Raw genomic sequence first — 21908 nt, 5'->3', positions numbered from 1 at the left:
AGGCAGAGACACAGGCAGAGGGAGACGCAGGCTCCATGCAGGGAACCTGATGTGGGACTCGATCCTGGGACTCCAGGATCATGCCCCGGGCTAAGGCAGGCGCTAAACCTGCTGAGCCACTCAGGGATCCCTCCCTGTGGTTTTTGTGGGGATAACATCCATCCCTACTCTGTTACTCCTGCACAAGTTCAGGAAGACTTATGGCGGGGTCTAGCCTCAGAACATACCACTACCATCCCTCTTCCCTAGTCCTATGACTAATTTAGAATAGTTAGGCACAATATCCAGGACAGACTCATGAGACTCAGTCCCAGACACTTCCTAGGACTTCTCCCTGACTCTCTGCCATCACTCTGGCTCTTTTTTTTTTTTTTTTTAAGATTTTATTTATTTATTCATGAGACACACACACACACACACAGAGAGAGAGAGAGAGAGATTGGTAGAGACACAGGCAGAGGGAGAAGCAAGCTCCATGCAGGGAGCCTGACATAGGACTCGAACCCGGGTCTCCAGGATCACACCCCGGACTAAAGGCAGCGCTAAACCGCTGAGCCACCAGGGCTGCCCTGGCTCCTCTCTTTCATCTGTGGTTGCTAGGCAAGGACATAAGCCTTGGAGTTACTGCTGACCAAACTGATATTTCTTTTTTTTTTTTTTTTAAGATTTTATCTATTTATTTATTCATGAGAGACAGAGAGAGAGAGAGAGAGGCAGAGACGCAGGCTCCATGCAGGGAGCCCGATGTGGGAATCGATCCTGGGACTCTAGTATCAAGCCCTGGGCCAAAGGCAGGCGCTAAACTGCTGAGCTACCCAGGGATCCCCCAAACTGATATTTCTTGATAAAAACTTTCCTGATTATAAAGCTGGCACAGAGGAAAGTAGAGCCAAAGGAAAGATAGAAACAGTCCAAATATCCTTGAACACTTAGAACCAGCTAGGCCTAATTTTCAGCTTAAATCCATTTAAATGATTTCAGTCATTATAATCCAAAAGACTTCACTAATTTTATTGGGTAAATAAAATAGTTAATTGGTAAACAAAGACTTTTCCCTAAAAATTCTCCTTTAACAAACATTTATAGTACCTCCAACTCGGTGCCCAAATGAAAAAAACTTGGCATGTTTTTATATAGTATATATATACCAGCCTCATCTCCCACCTCCACACCCCATATATTCCCCTACCCCTGCACACACAACACACATACACACAGGATAATAGAAAATGGAGTAAATATATAAAAAAATTTATTCATCTTGATTTCTCTTCAGATAAAATGACCTTTTTAGGATTTGATGACAGATATACTTACATATATTTCTCTATATTTTTTGCTTTATCCAGGTTTACTCTTGAATATAACACAGAATTATTTTTCTCTTTCTTGCAGCCCAGTATTTGGATGTCAGCATAGTGTTAATTGCATTTGTTTTTCTTTTAACATAGATGGCTTCATTCTCTTCAGGTTTGACCTTTCAGTCTCTTTCCTATATTTTTACTATTCCAAGGTAAATGCTGGGGCATAAAAACACATGTTTAATAGAGGAATATTACAATTTCGGGCGGACTTTCATCTCTATCTCCTGTAAGAATTCATGAGTTCTGTCAAGTAACAATATTATCTTACTTTACTTTGTTTCATCTTTTAGTTTGCAATAGCTAGTTTTAACTCTTCTTTTTCTTTTAAATTTAAAATTTTTTTATTTTTAAAGATTTTATTTATTTATTCACGAGAGGTACAGAGAGAGAGGGGCAGAGACATAGGCAGAGGGAGGAGAAACAGGCTCCATGCAGGGAGCCCCATGTAGGACTCGATCTCAGGACTCTGTGATCATACCGAGCTGAATGCAGATGCTCAACCACTGAGCCACCCAGGCATCCCTTTTTTTTTTTTTTTTTTAAGTAGACTTTACACCGAGCATGGAGCCCAACACGGAGTTTGAACTCATGACCATGAGATCCAGACCTAAGCTGAGATCAAGAATCAGATGCTTAACTGACTAAGCCACCCAGGTGCTTCGTTGTCCTTTGTCTTCTAATCATAAATCAGATCCTACTATACTAATCTTAAGAGGAACTGTTGTATTCAAGGAAACAGACCATTATCACCAATTTATATCTTGGGAGGAAATATTTCATTAAAGGAACTATACCTGAATATTTATGGACTCTGGTTCTTGAGTTGTGTTTCTGCATAAATTACAAACTGAGACATAAATGAATGCCCTGGAGAAACAATAGAAATAAGCACTTAGTCCATTTGGGCTGCTATAACAAAATGCCACATACTGGGTGACTTATAACCAATAGACATTTATTTCTCATAGTTCTGGAAACCTCCAGATCTCAAGTCTAAGATCAAGGCTCCAGCATGGTTGCCTTCTGGTAAAGGCCATTTGCCTTGTTTGTAGCTGGTGCATTCTTGCTGTGCACTCACATGGGCTAGGGATCTTGGTGGGATCTTTTTTATAAGGTACTAATCCCATTCATGAGGGCTCTACCCTCGTACCTCAGCCCTTAAGGCCCCCACCTACTAACACCATCACCTTTGGAGATTAGGATTCAATATGTGAATTTTGGGAGGACACAAATGTAGAAAGCACCATGACACATTAGTTTGAAGATATTTATTTCTGATGCTCTACAATGCCTTCCTTCCAGTTTTTCCTTTAACACATTAACTTTGTGTTTTATTGGACATACCGTCATCTAGTGTGTTTCTTCATATTATCATGAAATGTGCTCCTATGATTTCAAAATAAAAACTTACTCCTAAATATTTAAATTCTTATTCTACAACTTTGCTTTCATAAATTTCATTTACTCGAATACTTATATGGAAGAATTTTCATGTGAATATCTGGATGTTGTGTCCAATAAAAAGTACAACTTTTATGTAAGGAGTGAAGAGCTCTGATTCAGGATCCTATGCATTTTAGGTTGCTACACTGCTCACCTAGAAAGAGACAAATCCTAAAGTGGGGATGATTGCTTGCTATGACAACATAGTAACACAAGGTCTGGGCTTGAGTGGCTTATTTGAAATGAATGCATGGGTTTCTCAGAATTTTACCTTACAAATACTCAGGCCGGTGTGACCTACTCAATTTTCTGGACATCTAGGGAGAAAAGAATTAGGAATAAGGGGAAGGCAGAGCAGAAGAGAAGGGGAAAAGAGGGGGAGGAAGAAGGATTGTGTTTAACATTTTATCCTTTGTAAATAATTAGTAAATAATTAGTATCCCCAAACTTATAAATAAAGGATAAAGTTCCCTGACTGAAATTTGGATTTTGTTTTAAGGTTAGGAATTTATAATTTCCTAATTGCTATTGATATTTGCAGGCTAAACAGAGCAGATGTACTTTTAAATTAGATTTGCCAATTATAAACAAATGGATGCCTCAAGTTCAATTTTTTCTTAGTTCCTTATTGTATGAAAGTATTTTAATTTTGTTTACTGCAAGAAGTATGCAGTTAAATTGGCTTTTCTGTGATTAAATATTTCAAAACTTCTTTTATTTGGTTTTTAATTTTTACTGATAAAGTGGTTATTTCCAAAAATAAAAGGTAAGCGATTGTAGCAAACAGCAAAATTATTCAAGTATTTATAAATAAATACTTATATTTCCTCTAAAACAGGTCATTTCTGAAACAGACCCATGTACTTATAATTTAGGAACAATATATTAAGTTTATGCAATAATTTTTAAAATTATTTTTATATATTGTTTACCAATTGCTGTCTAACAAACTACTTCAAAACAGGGGCTTAAAACAACCACCATTTATTATGCCTCACAATTCTATGGATTGGGATTTGGCCATGGCTTATGTATTTCACCACTAGGACCAGAATGTCCAGGATGACTTCTTCACTCACATGTCTGCCATTTTAGCTAGAATGGATTGAACTATGTGGTTTGGCTTGTATAGTTCCACTGGAGTCAGATGCTTAGGGCTTTGTTTCTCCCTGTTGGTCGGATTACTGGGTCTTTTCCATGTAGTATCAGAGCCTCTCTTTCTCCCTGTGGCCTCTTCATGTTGGACTTTGGGCAAGGTAGCAAGATTTCTTAAATTATCAGGCTTAAGCCTGGAATGGACACAGTCATTTCCGCTGCATTCTGTTAGCTATAGTAAGCCATAAGATCAGTCTAGATCCAGTGTGGGAGAGGACTACACACGGGAGTGAATACCAGCAGGGGTGGTTCATCAGGGGAGAGGAGATATCTTGTGGAGACTAGCTACTACAGCACATGTGTCCCTTGACAACATCATTTCCTGGAACCTCAGTGATAAAATCGAGCTTTTCTCAAGATACATCTTTCATGTAATCTGAAGTTTAAGAAATGCTTTTCAGAAAAAGGGAACTTGGTTTAAAAGATTTGGGAGACAGTATAAACCATAGCCCTTCTCTTGAGCTTATAATAATGGCACACTAAAAACAGGATTTTACAGTATAAGAATTTAGTTTAACCCGTATTTCCTACACATTTAAGTGCATAGAACTATATCTGCCACTTAGTAATCACTTAGCAATATTTGTTGAATCAGAATTATCACAGAATCCTTTTCCACAAAACACATGTTGACATTACAAAGAATTGGTATTTTCAACAGAAGGAACTTTGGGAAAACAGATCTGTTATGTGAGAGAAGAGTATATGATTCTGAGTTTCTTCCAGACCTACAACCCCCATATGGGTGCTTTCTAATGAATTAATTGCTTTACCTTAGACTATAGAACCTTACCTCCTGGTTGCAGGGGATTAGACTCCAGATGGACAACCTGACCTAGAGGCACCTGTCAGTTAACCAGCAACTTAAAAGATATGCTGGCATGAGAGATTTTACCAAAAGGGGTAGCCTAAATTGGATTGTGATAGGCTGATCAAATTAGATCCTGTCACTTGGGCAGTTTGTGAAAAAAATCAGTTAGTTGGGAGAGGTAGAAGTAATAAGAAGCAGAAGTGGAGAATAAAGGAGTTTACATTCTATGGTGCACTATGGTGCTATTTTTTTTTTCTTTTTAAGATTTTATTTCTTTATTTGAGAGAGAGAGAGAACATAAGGACAAGGAAGATGGGAGAGGCAAAGGGAGAGAGAGAAGCAGACTCTCCATTGTGCAGGAAGCCCAGGGTGGGGCTTGATTCCAGGATCCCAAGATCATGACCTGAGCCAAGGGCAGACACTTAACTGATTGAGCCACCTAGTCACCCTTGGTGCTATTTCTTTACTATCCTATTTTGTGTGGCTGCTGAAAACTCCTTCTTTTCCTTTCTTCTCCCATCTTTAGATTAATCCCACTAAGGTGGCCATCTGTGTACCTATTTCTTACTATCTGAAAGAGTCTAATTAGTACATGATGTCAGGGAGTGAGGCCTATGTTTTCTTATTAATTTTTTAAAAAAGATTTTATTTATTTATTCATGAGAGACACATAGAAAGAGGCAGAGACATAGAGAGAGGGAGTGCAGGCTCCTCGCAGGGAACCCGATGTGGATCCCAGGATCAGGCCCTGAGCTGAAGGCAGACGCTCAATCGCTCAATCGCTCAATCGCTCAATCACTCAACCAGCTGAGCATCCCTGTTCTCCTATTCAGAATAGGAATATATTAGATATATTCCTAATATATAAGAATATATATATAATATATATTATATATATAGTCAGGGGAGCAGTGCCGCTTTGACAAGGCCCTCCTTGGGATCCCTGGGTGGCGCAGCGGTTTGGCGCCTGCCTTTGGTCCAGGGCGCGATCCTGGAGACCCGGGATCGAATCCCACATCGGGCTCCCGGTGCATGGAGCCTGCTTCTCCCTCTGCCTGTGTCTCTGCCTCTCTCTCTCTCTGTGACTATCATAAAAAAAAAAAAAAAAAAAAAAAAAAAAAAAGACAAGGCCCTCTTTGAGCACGCAAACACAGTAAGTAGGAGTTCCTACTAGCAGGCCCAACAATAGGTAGGATAGTCAGCTAACAAATGAACTCTCAGTGTTTTCAACTGTTGTAGAAAACTCTATTGATCAATAGCTGTAGAATAAACTGGCTATACGCGAATATTTTTTCTTTAAAGGATCTCAGAAATATATGATAAAAATTCTAGCTCTGGATAGGTTATTTTTCCCCACTGACTGACTTCTGGTAGGAATAATGAGAAAATTAATTATAGGAGGAAGGTGCAGGTGGAAGGAACAAGCATATGGACACCAGGGAAGCTGGAATTGTGCAAATTTCACCAATTACTAAAGCAGAGCTCTTCTAGGGAACAGTGGAAAATGAAGAGAAAGGTTTGCTGGCCACTAGTCCAAGCCTGTGGTGGAGTCAAAATACAGCAACTCCTTAGGGGATTTATTAGGAGAAGGTGGTATGGAGTGGGAAACAGCACCCAGAAAACTCAGATAAGACCACAGAAATGTATATCTAGAATATCAGTGAGAAGAGATAGTAAGTTGAGATACCAGGAGTAAACAGAACTTGCCTGCTATTGTTCAGACAGGCTCAGTGGATACTGATTATTTGGGGATTTACCATTTGGTGTCAGGATTCCTTTTTTTTTTTTTTAATAGATTTTATTTTCTAAAAAGTTTTACATTTACAGATAAATTAAGCAGATGGTACAGAAAGTTCCCATATACCTCCACACTCAGTTTTCCCTATTGTTAGCATTTATCTTTGTATGAGATATTGTTACACTTAATGAATCAATACTGATACATTATTATTAGCTAAAGTCCATGGTTTATTTGGATTTCCTTAGTTTTTTAGTTTTTACCTACTTTCTTTTTCTGTTCCAGGACCCTAACCAGGATACCACATTACATTTAGTTGTCATGTCTTCTTAGGCTCCTCTTGGCTGTGATAGTTTCTCAGACTTGCTTTGTTTTTGATGATGTTGGCAGTTTTGAAGAATACTGGTAAAGTATTTTGTAGGTTGTCTGTTTAATGGAATTTGTCTGATATTTTCCTCATGAAAAGGGTTTTTGGAGGAAGATTATGGGTTTTTGGAGGAAGACCACAGGGGTAAAGTGTCATTTTCATCACATCATACCAACACTACATACCATCACCATGATTTATTACTTACAATGTTGATCTTGCTTATTTGGCTGAGATGGTATTTGTCAAGCTTCTTCACCGTGAAGTTACCCTTTGCTTTCTGTTTCCATAATGTAGAAGAAGTGAGCACAGCCCATATTTAAGGAGTAGAAATTTATGTTCCCTCTCCTTGAGATTTGAGGATCTATATAAATTATTTGGAATTCTTCTGCATGGGATATTTGGGATATTTGTCTCATCTCCCCATTTATTTATTCAGTCATTTATTTGCCAAAATGGACTCAAAAATATTTTATACTTGTGATAACCCTATACTACTTTATTTATTTTATTCCTCAAATTTGTCTATCTTTGGCCACTGGGAGGTCTTTCATTTGGCTCCTTTGACAGACCTACATGAATGTGGTGTTTCATTGTTTTGTTGTTTTTGTTTTTTATTTTTTGTACTTCAAAAACACTCTCACACTTCAAAGTGTTCCAGGCTCACCTTGTATATTTCTTTACTAGTCCTAGAATTAGCCATTTCTTGAAAAAAGTTCTTCCATTGGAAATGGTATTAGAAACCAAGATCTGGACTCACTGCTACTGGGATGCTGTTTCTTTAGAGCCTTCTCAGCTGACAGAACAAAGAAACAGGTATATCACTTATGGGTACATAAACACATCTATAAATATTTCTATATGTAATCATCTGTATCTGTATTAAATTAAATATGAGTTCTTTTTTTTTTTAAATTTTATTTATTTATGTATGATAGTCACAGAGAGAGAGGCAGAGAGGCAGAGACACAGGCAGAGGGAGAAGCAGGCTCCATGCACCGGGAGCCCAATGTGGGATTCGATCCCGGGTCTCCAGGATCGCGCCCTGGGCCAAAGGCAGGTGCTAAACCGCTGTGCCACCCAGGGATCCCTAAACATGAGTTCTTACTAATCCACTAGCAAATTTATGGCTTCCTCCCACCCAACCCCCTTGCTTATGTCACTCTCACTCCAAAGGTAAGAAACTTGGCTCTTACCTTGTGCCATCCACTTACTTGTTTAACATATGTACAGTTGCATCAGAATTGTTAACCTGTCCCCTTATGGAGAATGACTTTATCAATTAGTACAGTGGTTATATGCAGTTCCTTTTCCATTAGTTTCAGACTCCATATATTTCCAAATTTACTGTGCACCCTACTCCTCTTTAGAGGCACTATAAGGAAATGAAAAGGATGGAGGAGTAAGTTTAGAGATTAAAATCATTTTAAAGAGGTGCCTGGGTGGCTCAGCTGCTTAAACATCTACCTTTAGCTCAGGTCATGATCTCACGGTCCTGGGATTGAGCCTCATATTAGGTTTTTTGCTCAGTGGGGAATCTGCTTCTCTCTCTTCCTCTGCCCCTTCCCACTGCTCATTCTCTCAAATAAATAAATAAAATCTTTAAAAATAAAATCATTTTAAAGACATGACACACTTTTTAAATTGTCAAGACTAAATTACACTAAGGATATATGTTAAATAGTGAAGCTAAAAAAAAGGCAAATAAGTTATTACTATAAAAGTAACCACATAAAAAAGCAACTTCTACTTCTAGGAAGATAAAGTATCAGTGATTGGATCTGATCTCCCACCAGAAACAGCTAAGAAAACCCACTAAAATAATATTTGAAAAAATGACTTTCAGACATTGGATACCAGGCAGGGCAGGACAGTGATCCCTGAGATTGGGAAATAATGAGATTAATCCTTACAGCTGCCTCAGCTTAATATCTGAGACAGAGTTTCCTGGCCACAGTGCAGGCAGAGTAATCCAGGCAGAAATCTGTGGTCCCGCTGATTTAGGAAGTTGATGCTGGGAGTCAGGATGACAGGATATACTACTTAAGAAGACAGAACTACCACAGAGAAAGCTCCAGAGATGGCAGAAAGTGCACTGGGGCAAAGGCAAGTGAGAACAACTAATATCGGGCAGAGAAAAATACCATCCAAAAGGAGCAAAGGGGAATATGCCCTGAGCTCACAACCAACAGAAAATAGGCTGTGTTCCCACTAGCCAGAGTGGAAATCCTTGGCTTTGGGCAAAGTACTCAAAATGGTATTCTGAGTGGTGGGGCACAATTAGTCATAGGCTAAGGCCTTGAAAGGACCAAACTATTTCTAAGTAACCTAACCATGACCCAGAAATAAAGCTGAAAAAAATGTACAGGGCTACAAAAACATGCAGCATGCTAGAAGGTAAAATTCACAACATCAGGAGTCTGGTAAGGAGCAGGAAAGGGGCAGGGAAAGAGGAGAATATGACCTAGACTGAGAAAAATGAGTCAATATGATGAGATATAAACACAGAAAACAGAATTAGTAGATAAGGATGTTAAAATGGTTATTTTACATATATTCAAACAAGTAGGGGAAGGATTGCTCATGTGGAATGGAGGCATGGAAGATACATTTTTAAAAAGAGACCCATGTTGGGGTGCCTGGGTGGCTTAGTTGGTTAAATGCCGGCTCTCTCAATTTCTGCTCAGGTCATGATCTCCAGGTCGTGAAATTGAGCCCCAAGCTGGGCTCTGTGCTGGACATGGAGCCTGCTTGGGATTCTTTCTCTCTCTTTCCCTCTGCCTCTCCCACTCTCACTTTCTCAAAAGAAAAATATAAAATAAAATGAGACCCATGTTGAACTTCTTGAGATGAAGAATAAAATGTTTGAGATAGAATATATACAGAATTTCCAAAACTCAGTAATAAAACAAACAGTTCATTTTTAAAAAATTATTTATTTATTTATGATAGTCACAGAGAGAGAGAGAGAGAGAGAGAGAGAGAGAGAGAGAGAGGCAGAGACATAGGCAGAGGGAGAAGCAGGCTCCATGCACCGGGAGCCCGACGTGGGATTCGATCCCGGGTTTCCAGGATCGCGCCCTGGGCCAAAGGCAGGTGCCAAACCGCTGCGCCACCCAGGGATCCCGAGAACAAACAGTTCAATTAGAAAATGGGCAAAAAGGGAACCCTGGGTGGCGCAGCGGTTTGGCACCTGCCTTTGGCCCAGGGCGCGATCCTGGAAACCCGGGATCGAATCCCACGTCGGGCTCCCGGTGCATGGAGCCTGCTTCTCCCTCTGCCTATGTCTCTGCCTCTCTCTCTCTCTCTCTCTCTGTGTGTGTGTGACTATCATAAATAAATAAAAAATTAAAAAAAAAAGAGAAAATGGGCAAAATATCTGATCAGATCCTTAACCAAAGAAAATATACAGATAGATATACAGATAGTGGAACACCTGGGTGGCTCAGTGATTTGAGCGTCTGCCTTTGGCTCAGGGCATGATCCCAGGTCCTGGGATCGAGTCCCACATCAGGTTCTCCACTGGGAGCCTGCTTCTCCCTCCACCTCTGTCTCCACCTCTCTCTGTGTCTCTCATGAATAAATAAATTATTTTTTTAAAAAAAGAAAATATACAGATAGCAAATAAGCACATGAAAAGATGTTTAACATTAGTCATTAGGGAAGTGCAATTTAAAAAAAATATTTTATTTATTTATTCATGAGAGACACAGAGAGAGAATAGAGACATAGGCAGAGGGGGAAGCAGGCTCCCTGTGGGGAGCCCGATGCAGGACTCGATCCTGGAACTCTAGGATATGACCTGAGCCAAAGGCAGATGCTTAACCACTAAGCCACCCAGGCTCCCAGAGAAGTGAAAATTAAAACTATAATGATATACTATTGCATACTATTACAGCGACTAAAATTAAAAAGACCAACCATACCAATCTATTGGCAAGAATGTGGAGCAACTATAATTCTCATACACTGCTAGCAGGAATGTAAAATTGTACCACCATTTACCAATGGTTTTGACTGTTTTTCAAAAAATTATATATATGCCTACCATATGGCGTAGTCATTCCTCTAGTATTCATATGCCTAGGTTTCTTTCCCTGGGTGGGGGGTAGGGGGAGAAAGTATCTGCTCACACAAAGACTTGCATATGAGTGTTCATGGTAATTTTATTTGCAAGAGCCTCAAATTGAAGTTACCCAAATATCCTTCAACAGATAATAAACAAATCATGGCATATCCGCATATTGTGAGTTTAACTAAACTACTCCATGATATTGCTGCCTTGGCATCTATTTTGGCTTACCAAGGGACCTGCAGGGACCTTAAACTGACACTAGCCCTTCATACAAGCACATACCCTAGATAACAGCCCACAGAGTCACAAGCAAATGTAATGTCCTGATAAGACCTCCCCAACTGCCCTTGTGATCAACAGTCTTCCTGGCCTTCTAGGACTTTCCCCTATGTGCCCCTGAGACCCCCCCCCCCCCCACAGGGGCACCTGGGTGGCTCAGTCAGTTAAGCATCTGTCTTCCACTCAGGTCCTGATCCCAGGGTCCTGGGATTGAGCCAGCTCCTCCCCATGCTTGTTCTCTCTCTCTCTCTCTCTCATGAATAAATAAAATCTTTGAAAAAAAAGAAAAAAAGATGAGGGGCATCTGGTGGCTCAGTCAGTAAGCATCTGCCTTCAGCTCAGGTCACGATCTCAGGGTCCTGGGATCCAGCCCTGTATTGTCAGGCTCCCTGCCCAGTGGGGAGTGTGCTTCTCCCTCTTCTTCTGGCCCTCCTCCCTGCTCATTGTTTCTCTCTCTCTCTCTCTCTTAAATAAATAAATAAATAAATAAATAAATAAATAAATAAATAAATAAAATCTTAAAAAAAAAAATAAAGATGAGACCCCTGTAGAGCTTACCAGAAACTCTGCTCTCTTTGATTTGAATTAATCAATCTGGCCTTAGCCTGGGAACCCCAGAGCATTCCACCTTGGGATCCCAATGAAGGCATTTGCCCCAGGTCCTGCCTTTTTCTCTGCCTGCACCTGGCCTTGTGTGGCCTCTCAAAGTGTGCCATGTACTTCCTCAAGGACCTATGAGTAATAAAGGTCCTTGAGGTTTATTATGAGTAATAATGGTTCTTATTTCTTTTGTGTTCTATTGTTAAGCCAAAATTCACCATCTATAGCACCTGTGCTTTACTTAACAAATGTTAATTTAACAAAATCTTAACACTGTACAGTGGAATACTAGTCATCAACAAAATGGAATAAACTGTCAACACACACAACAACATGGATGTATTTCATCATAATTATGCTGAAAGAACCTAGGGAAAAGAATATATGCTGTGTTTGGTGTTGCTTCCCATTACTTATTACTCAGCTACTTTAACATACAGAAATTATTGACACAATGTTTTACACAGTAAGGTGCTTACAGATAATTTGTGGGTTTGATTAAATTCTTGTTTTCAGGTACAAGTGACACCTAAATTAAGAACCTAGAATAAGGGGCACCTGGGTGGTCAGTCAGTTAAACATCTGCCTTCAGCTCAGGTCATGATTTCAGGACCAAGTCTGGTTCTCTGCTCAGCACAGAGTCTGCTTTTCTCTCCCTCTTCCTCTCAAATAAATAAAATAAATCTTACAAAAAAAGAATCAAGAATAATTTTAGAACTGGAAAAATTCCTTGAGATGAATTTATCCAACTGATCCCCTGCTTCAGCCCCAGAAGTTACATGACTTACCCAAGGTTCTTAAGTTAGTAGAAAACCTAGAACTCTAGCAAGTTGTCTCTATTCACTGTGAAAAAGATCTCTTTTGAATTATGAACAAACCATAATTCTAAAATATGACAATTTTTAGTAACCCATCTTATGAAATTCACTATTTGGGGGCTTTTTTCTAAGGTAAAAAATAGCAATAACCACCAGAAAATGCTTCAGATGAAATTGGTGATGTTTCAAGGATTTTTCAGCCCTATTTCTCTTGTTCTTTATTCAGTCAAATCCCCTTGCTGAAGATATGTCTTTAGATATATTCATGTATTTTCTCCATATATGCAAAATGTGAAGAAATGGAATGGCCTTGACCACAGGGGTGATTTTCTCTACAAACTGGCCTCCTGCAAGCCTAGAGACTTGAAGTGACTGGATGAGAGGGAATTCTTCAGAATCTCCAGTGATTCCTTCCGAATGGAAATAAAATATCCCTGCCTGCCTTCCAATCATCCCTTCCATTTCTCAGTTGGTGGCTGTTTAACTAACAATAGAGAGGGTGGGGGGATGAATGGGATGCTCATGCACATTACCTCTGGTTTGTGCAGCAACTTTTAAGTTCTATTCATCTCAGACCACCTTCTGAGACTGATGCTCTGCTACCACCTAGGTGAGTGACTTACAATATGATATTACCAAGCTTTTACATTACCGTTACCCTCTTCTTGAGAATACCTGTGCTCCTGAAAGGGTTAAGATACACTTTGCTCTGGGGTTTCTAATTTTTATAGCTCCTTGGTTTAGCTTAAAATATTTAATGTGCTCTTTACAGTTTTAGTGACTGTTGGAATATACAATATGTTATAAGGGTAACTATCTCAGGTATCTAAGAATGCCCATCCATTATTTAGAGCAGTAGTTCTCAGATGGTCCTCTCTCACTAATGGCTTTACCTCACACTTACATGAGAAAATAAAAACCCTCAGTGCAAAGTCTCTCATCATCCCACCTCCTATACCAATGGGCTGGCATCTGTGCCTGTCTTCTCTTTTTACTTTATTTTGCAGGTATTACCTACTCCTCATCAAAGGCCCACCTTCACTTGTGCCCTGGATTCCAACCCTCAAGGATCTCTATCCATCAGTTAATTACCTTTGCTCTTTGTTGGGGTCATTCTCATCAGCATATAATTTGCTCTAGTTTATCCTTTCTTTTAAAAATATCCTACTTTAGGACGCCTGGATGGCTCAGCAGTTAAGCATTTGCCTTCGGCTCAGGGTGTGATCCTGAAGTCCCAGGATCAAGTCCCACATTGGGCTCTCTGCATGGAGCCTGCTTCTCCCTCTGCTTATGTCTCTGCCTCTCTCTCTCTCTCTGTCTCATGAATAAATAAAATCTTAAAAAAAAATCCTACCTTGATTCTGTATTGGTCTTCAGCTCTCTTTCATTTCTCTATTCCTTTTTTTAAGCCAAACATCTGGGGTTGTCTCCACATGCTCACTTCGTTTGACCTTGAATTCAATATTTTTAAAAAGTTCTTTTGTACATTTTTGTCAAAATGATATATCCAAATAGTTTAGACTGAAATGATTCTATAAGGAATTTTAAGACAAAGAACAAATCCCTCATCATCTTCATCTCCTCTCCCAATTTTCCTTCCCTAGAGGCAACGACTCTTAAGTCTTTCAGGTAAATCTTTTCGTACATATTTCCATATCTTAAAATAATAGATGTATTGCTACTTTTGGTCTTTAAGCTTTAGGCAATATCTATGGGTTTCTCGCCTTGGAAAATGAAGATTTATTTCTCTTTCTTCTTCTGTCACCATCACACATGTGTGTATATTACTATGACTAAGTATGTGTGATTTAGAGCTGAGCCATGCCAACAAGCACATGAGAAAATGCTCCGCATCACTTGCCATCAGGGAAATACAAATCAAAACCATAATGAGATCCCACCTCACACCAGTGAGAATGGGGATAATTAACAAGGCAGAAAACCACAAATGTTGGAGAGGATGTGGAGAAAGGGGAACCCTCCTGCACTGTTGTGGGAATGTGAACTGGTGCAGCCACTCTGGAAAACTGTGTGGAGGTTCCTCAAAGAGTTAAAAATAGATCTGCCCTACGACCCAGCAATTACACTGCTGGGGATTTACACCAAAGATACAGATGCAATGAAACACCAGGACACCTGCACCCCGATGTTTCTAGCAGCAATGTCCACAATAGCCAAACTGTGGAAGGAGCCTCTGTGTCCATCGAAAGATAGACGGATAAAGAAGATGTGGTTTATGTATACAATGGAATATTACTCAGCCATTAGAAATGACAAATGCCCACCATTTGCTTCAACGTGGATGGAACTGGAGGGTATTATGCTGAGTGAAATGTCAATTGGAGAAGGACAAACATTATATGGTCTCATTCATTTGGGGAATATAAAAAATAGTGAAAGGGAATAAAGGGGAAAGGAGAAAAAATGAGTGGGAAATATCAGAAAGGGAGACAGAACATGAGAGACTCCTAACTCTGGGAAACGAACTAGGGGTGGGAGAAGGGGAGATGGGCGGGGGGTGTGGGGGTGGGGGTGACTGGGTGACGGGCACTGAGTGGGGGCACTTGATGGGATGAGCACTGGGTGTTATTCTATATGTTGGCAAATTGAACACCAATAAAAAAATAAATTTATAAAAAAAAAAAAAAGAGCTGAGCCATGTAGGTAAACATCCTTCCTTTCCACCATGATAGTTTTACTCTGAAGATAGTTTCTTTTTTTTCTTTCCTTTGTGTGTGTGTGTGTGTGTGTGTGTTTGTGTATGGTTCTCTTTGTGGAGTTCTTTATTGTTCTCTTCTTAAAAATAAGTAACCTCTTATGTAAAAAAGAAGAGAGACATATATCCTTGCTTTTTTTTTTTTTTTTTTAAAGAATACTCATAAGAGGTTATAGCAAACACTTCTGGTGCTGCATGCATATCCTTTCAGCCCGTACTATTGTGGAACATATCATCCTGACTTTCACTTGTGAATATACCTCTATTTCTTCGCATGAAGGCTTTCTTTAGGACCAGTGCCCTCTCTACTTGTATGAATTGCAATCCAAAATTACCAGGGAATGAACACTCCACTCCCTAGGAATAGTCCTTGAATAATGACTGAAGGGAGTGGTATAAATATCCCAGCTCTCTCCTCTCAGATAATATGTTTTGAAGCATATAATCAACACTTTCTCAGAGTTACTCAGTGGGATTAAGCTCCAGTTACTTACAATGGCTGCTTTATTGACTTCCTTCATGTTCCTGTATCATGTTCCCACTTTACTAATGGTGTTTCCTGGGATCACCTCCCAAATAAATGACTTGTAATCATATTCTTTCCATGCCCTACTTCTTGAACAACACAAATTAGGACAATTAGTGCTGAGGATTTCTCATTATATCACATTTAAGGTACATGATATCCGGTATACCAGTTTTAGAAGATGCTAAAATTGCTAAGTGGGTACAGGTGGTATCAGCCTCATCCCTCCATTGTAAAATTCTCTTTCCTACCTCTATTAGAGTTTTCCAGAGAAACAGAACCAATAGTATACATAGATGGAGATTTATTATAAGGAATTGGCTCACGTGATCATGGAGGCTGAGAAGTCTCAAGATCTGCAGTCAGCAAGCTGGAGAAGGGCTGATGGTAGTTTCACTCCTAGTTCCAAAGCCTGAGAGTCAGAAGAGCTGATGGCATAAGTTCCAGTCTGAAAGATAGCAGGCTTGAGATCAAAGAGCCAATGTTTCAGTTCAAGTCTGAAGGCAGGAAAAGACCAATGTCTCAGCTCAAAGAAGTAAGGCTCCTGGAGTCCCCTCTTATTTGTAGAAGAGTCATCTTTTTGTTCTAATCATGCCTTTGAATGATTGGATGAGGCCTACCCACTTTAGAGAGTAATTTACTTAGTCTATTGATTCAAATGTTAATCTCATCCAGCAAAACTCTCACAGACTCACCCAGTATAATGTTTAACCAAATATCTGGGCGCTCTGTGAGCCATTCAGGTTGATACATAAAATTAACCATCACACTATCTTTCACCTAATACTTTCAGCAGACATTAATGATTATTGCCTATATTAATTACCTCATCAGGTGTTTAAAATAGTGATTTTTATTTATTCATTTTTTTAAAGATTTGTTTTATTTATTCATGAGACACACAGAGACAGAGACATAGGCAGAGGGAGAAGCAGGCTCTCTATGGGGAGCCTGACGCAGGACTTCATCCCACGATCCTGGGATCATGACCTGAGCCAAAGGCAGATCTCAACCACTGAGCCACCCAGACGCCCCTAAAAGGGTGATTTTTCTTTCCTTTCCTTTCCTTTTCCTTCCTTCTTTCCTTTCTCTTTAATTTAAATTTTAGGTTAACATACAGTGCAATATTGATTTCTGGAGTAGAATTCATGATTCATCACTTACCAACAATAGCCAGGGCTCATCAAAACAAGTGTCTTCCTTGCTACCCATCAAAAATGGTAATTTTTAAGTTCCAACAATCCTTCTGCATTTATTAGTTAAAATTTTATCAGTATGAACTATTCTTCATCCACTATTTGATTACCCAGAGATATAGTTTGTTTGGAAAGGGTGTGATAAATGTGTCCTTTTTGATGACTTACTTTTCTAAATAGTTATGACTAATATAACCTCAAACTCCGTTTCAGTTGCCTGAATCATTTTCAGTATGATCATTTCTATCAGATGCTCTATTAATTTTGTCTTCCTAAACAAGGCTCTCCAAGGGCCTTCTGACTTCTTGGAGACCCTTCTGATTGAGTATCCTCCAGACCCAGTACATGGTAGTCATCCCTAGATCTTCCTTCACCATCAACCTGGGAATTCCTTTTCAGCTGTCTCCTCTGTGGAAACTCCTGTTTTCTAAATGCCATGTCTTCCTTTTTCCATTTAAGTGGAGCATATCCTCCAATAATTTCTTGAGAAAGGGTGTATGTAACTCCAAATTTCAGGTTGGAAATTCTTTTGGAACTCTAAAGATATTGTTCTATTTGCCTTCTAGCTCTCAGTGTTTTTCTTGGTACCCTCAATTTATTTTCATTCCTGATTCTTTGCTTTTGAAATCTCCTCCTTGGAAGCTTGTAGGATTTCCAAACAACAGTGCTATGTTTTGTATGTTGAATTTTTATGTGCTGAGCTGGACATTTGGGGAGAGACTCAAGTCCTTCACTTCTAGGAAATTTTCTTGAATAATTTCCTTGGTTATTTCCTCCTGCGATTTTTCTCTTCTGGAATTCCTAATATTTGGATGTTGGGTTTCCTGGACTGTTTTTTCTTTAAAAATTCCACTTCTATTTTGGGGAATTTTTTGCTCTGCATTCTGGGAGATACCTTCACCTTTTCTTCCACTCCTGCTATCTTGCTTTTAATTTCCAAGAGCCTCATTTTAGTTCTGAATACTTATGGCATTGCCATTTCATTGACACATCTTTCAATATGTAGCTCTAATTTTAAAGCTACATAGGTTTAGAGCTATTATTACCAAAAAATTGTCAGCTTTTAATATCAAGAATCCAGGGACTCTTCAAAATCCTTGCTATATATACATTAAAAATTCTCCATGGGAAAAAGATTCTCTATGCAAGTCAGTGGTTAAATTTCCATATATTTCAATTGTCGAATAGTTCTCTTAAGTTTTCTTTTAATCTTTAGTTCTTCATTAGTTTTTTTCCCCCTTTAGTTGAATTATTTAAGAATCAGTTCACTATGATGTAGGCTTTTCTACAATTTGAATTTGGCTACTTGCATATATGGTGATTTTACATCTTCCTCTTTTCTCTGCATTAACTATAAACTGGCAATTAGACCTGAAAGCTTGGTTAGAATCAGGTGATTCTGAGGGGCATTAATACTACAGGAGGCAAAAAATCATGAGGAGGCAAAAAAGTTCTGATGTTCTTTATTTCCATGATGTTAGCAGCCATGAGCATTATTGTCTTTATCCATTACTTGATTAGAAGGTAAAGATGGCGATATTATAATCTTTCCTTCTTTATTTATTAGCTATATTTCTACAAGGAAAACTTCTCATAAATTTTTAAAAAGATTTTATTTATTTGAGAGAGAGAGAGAGAGAGAGAGAGAGAGAGACAACAGAGCAAGAGGGAGGAGTAGAGGGAGAAGCAGGCTCCCCACTGAGCAGAGAGCCTAATGCGGGGCTCCATCCCAGGACTCCAGATCATAACCTGAGCTGAAAACAAATGCTTTAACGACTGAGCCACCCAGGCACCCCCTTCTTATCCATTTTTTAAAAAAAGATTTATTTATTTATTTGAGAGAGAGAAAATGAGAGCACAAGCAGGAGGGGCAGAGGGAGAGGGAGAGAGAATCTCAAGTGACTGTGCTCAGCACAGAGCCGGACATGGGGCTTGATCTCAAAACCCTGAGATCATGACCTGAGCTGAAAACTGTGCCACCCAGGGGTCCCCTCATCAATTTTTTCATTATCTGACTTACAGATAATGCAGAGAAAGCAGGGTAAATGTTTAATTTTTTCCTTTTGTTTATATTTTCAAAATGAGTTGGTTCCTTAGCATCCTCCAAGGATAACAATGAATTCTCTTTTAATCATCATCAATATTGGGATCCCTGGGTGGTGCAGCGGTTTAGTGCCTGCTTTTGGCTCAGGGCGCGATCCTGGAGACCCGGGATCAAATCCCATGTCGGGCTCCCGGTGCATGGAGCCTGCTTCTCCCTCTGCCTGTGTCTCTGCCTCTCTCTCTCTCTCTCTCTCTCTCTGTATGTGTGACAATCGTAAAAAAATTAAAAAAAATCATCATCAATATCATATCAACATCTACATTTAAACATATTTTGTTTTAATACCTTATAGTTATTATCCCTTTAGAGCTCTAATTGTGCCATCTTTGACACAAGAAAACTTCTTGAAGTTGGCTTCTGAGTTCTTTCGACATAATCCTGTGGTTTTTGTTGTTGTTTGTTTAATTCTAGTCTTTTTTGGTAATTTCCTTGTTTTTGGTTGCTGATGCCTGGAATCATGATTTTGAACTGAGAGTATCAATGCAAACTCATGATGTATTTTGACTCTAAAAATGTCTTTCATTGGAAAAGCTCAGAAATGTGGACTGAGAAGCAATGAGCACAACTAGAAGCCCAGATTGTGATTTCTTTATATCATTTCCCTCTGAATACCATTTCCGAGGACTTCTTGGAGAGACAGCTGATTCCAAATGGGGTGCTGTGTTCTCATTTGAACTTCCAAATTCCTTCCTGTTACTGGCAAAATCGAGAAGTATACTGAAATTCAGTACTACATGCAGACTTCAACTTAAACATTCCCTAGGAAAAGCTATAGGGAACTACTGGCATTTTACATGGTCAAGGTCAGATTTCTACTTTAGTAATGGAGTGTATGACAGAGGTGTGGGCAGCAGTTGCACAGGTGGGAGGATGCCTAGTTAAGGGGATTGGTTGTGATTCATCTTGGATATGGGGAAGGCCTAATAAAAGACATTAACAGTAGGGGAAATAAATATTTATTGATTTGCTGATTTGCTAGTTATTAAAAAAAACCAATGGCTTTTAGGTCTTAGTGATTGAAGATGGTGTGTGTGTGTGGTGTGAGGTGGAAAAAACTGGGTTAAGGAGGAGCAGAGATTCAAACAACTATTTCTGTGCCACGGGTAAGCTGTGGAAAACCCTTCGCGTAATGGGAGGGGGGCGAGAACTCGTGGAGGAACCCCCCCCCCCCCCCCCAGCCCATTTTCCTATGAACTAGCCCTGTGATAATTAGGTGGATTTGAAAATGTTCTGCATAGGTGGGCATTCTACCGTGTGGTAACCAGCAGCCCTCCTTACGCCTAGATTTCAGTGCCCTAAGAATTTACGGAAAAGCTAGTAACATAGGGGATCCTTTGAGCCTACCTGAGAGAATTACTGGACAGAATAGCTCCGGGTATGAGGAGAGGTCTCCAAAGTGCAAGGCTCCTTGCAGATAACCACCTCATCCCAGTCGAGATATTAATTACTGATGACTAAGGATGGGTCATTGACTGTTTTTTGAAGTTGGGCGCTGAGCAGAATTTTAAAGCCACCAAACGGAACCTGTGGAGAATGAATTGTCTGGTAAAACAGTTCTTCCCTCTGCGCGGCTGGAAAAATCCCTTTTTAAAATGTGGCCAGGGCGCCAGGTAGATACAGACTGGGCAGACAGCAGCCTGGTGGCCAGGCTTAAGGAGGAGAAGCCAGAGGGGCAGGAGGCCACCTCAACGCCTTCTCCCAGCCGGCGTGAGCGGCGAGGAGCCAAGCACGCTGGGGCCGGGAGCCGGGAGCCGGGAGCCGGGAGCCGGGAGCCAGGTGCCGCCCTCACCCTGACAGGCCTGCGGCGCCGGCAGGGGAGAAGCCAGGAGACTTCCACGACGACCTCCCTCGGCCCCGCCCCTTCCTCAGAAACCAGGGGGAGGAGCGTCGCGCGCGCTCGCCCGGACGCGAGCGCCAAGGCCCCGCCCCCTCACCCCGGCCTAAGGTTCGCGCCCGCCGCTTCGCCCCTCCTCACACGTACCTCTCGGCTCCAGCCCCATTGCGGAGGCGCCCGCGCCGCGCCACGCAGGAGGAGGCACGAGCGCGTGCGTGCGTACGTCAGCGCGCGCCGACCCGAGCGCGGGGGAGGCCCCGCCCCCCAGCCCGGCCCCGCCCCCGCCCCCGCCGGCCTCTCTAACCTGTGGGCGCGGAGGCTCCCGGCCCCCGAGCGCGCTCTGCGGTTATGGAGGTCCCCGGGAGCCTGTGCAAGAAAGTCAAGCTGAGCAATAATAATGCGCAGAACTGGGTGAGTCGGGTGGAGGAGCGGAGGCGGCTCGGGGAGGCTCCGGCTTGTGGCTCGTTCCGGAGCCACTGCTTTCCTCCCGCCTCCTCTGCATCCTCCCTGGGGCTCGGGGATGGTACCCGAGGCCGCGGCGCCTCCCAGCTGGGTTTGGGGGGGGGGGCGGGGGTGCCAGACTGGCTGGCGCGGCAGGGGTCTCGGGCTGGGCGCAGTGTGCGGTCCGACCCACCCTCAGGGGGAAGAAGGCACCCTTCCCCAGCGCCTCGGCTCAGAGGAGACCTGGAGGGAAATCTGGGGAGTGAGCTGGCGGCTGCCGAGGCGTGCAGCCCGGCCGGGGGATGCTGCGCGCATCCCCTGGATTGGCCTGAAGCTCTGCGGAGGAGGCGAAGGCGGGCGCGTTCGGTGCGTTCTGGTTTTTCTTGGCTCTGCCAGTGCGGTTAGCCCAGGTTTGGATCCTTCGCCACGTCTTTCCATTTA

The 21908-nt window shown here is 41.2% G+C and overlaps 1 protein-coding gene and 1 long non-coding RNA gene across 7 annotated transcripts in view; one reads left to right on the top strand and one right to left on the bottom strand.

The window, feature by feature from the left end:
• Positions 1-1245: 1245 nt before the first annotated feature.
• LOC112671618 (uncharacterized) lies at positions 1246-21296 on the bottom strand. Of its 4 annotated transcripts, none has more exons than XR_003143734.3 (7): positions 21174-21296; positions 20537-20716; positions 19478-19888; positions 16219-16389; positions 14005-14101; positions 7546-7674; positions 1246-2231 (listed from the first exon to the last, which is right to left on the bottom strand). It is a non-coding gene; the product is annotated as an uncharacterized LOC112671618 (long non-coding RNA). The 4 variants fall into 4 exon arrangements; XR_003143735.3 differs by lacking the exon at positions 1246-2231 and adding an exon at positions 8093-8253 and having other exon boundaries at positions 5695-7674; XR_007407828.1 differs by lacking the exons at positions 1246-2231; positions 21174-21296 and adding an exon at positions 20982-21115 and having other exon boundaries at positions 5695-7674; positions 19805-19888.
• Positions 21289-21908, top strand: part of PAPSS1 (3'-phosphoadenosine 5'-phosphosulfate synthase 1) — a 98830-nt gene continuing 98210 nt past the window's right edge. For all 3 annotated transcript variants that reach the window (XM_025465831.3, XM_049105024.1, XM_025465830.3), the window contains exon 1: positions 21289-21437. In XM_025465831.3, coding sequence (XP_025321616.1) covers positions 21375-21437 — 63 coding nt within the window. In that variant the 5' untranslated portion in view covers positions 21289-21374. The remainder of the gene's footprint in view (positions 21438-21908) is intronic.

This window comes from Canis lupus, chromosome 32 (assembly GCF_003254725.2).
Source record: "Canis lupus dingo isolate Sandy chromosome 32, ASM325472v2, whole genome shotgun sequence".
Lineage (NCBI taxonomy): Eukaryota > Metazoa > Chordata > Mammalia > Carnivora > Canidae > Canis > Canis lupus.
Note: the sequence above shows the minus strand (reverse complement) of the source record. Positions and strands in the feature narration are given on the sequence as shown.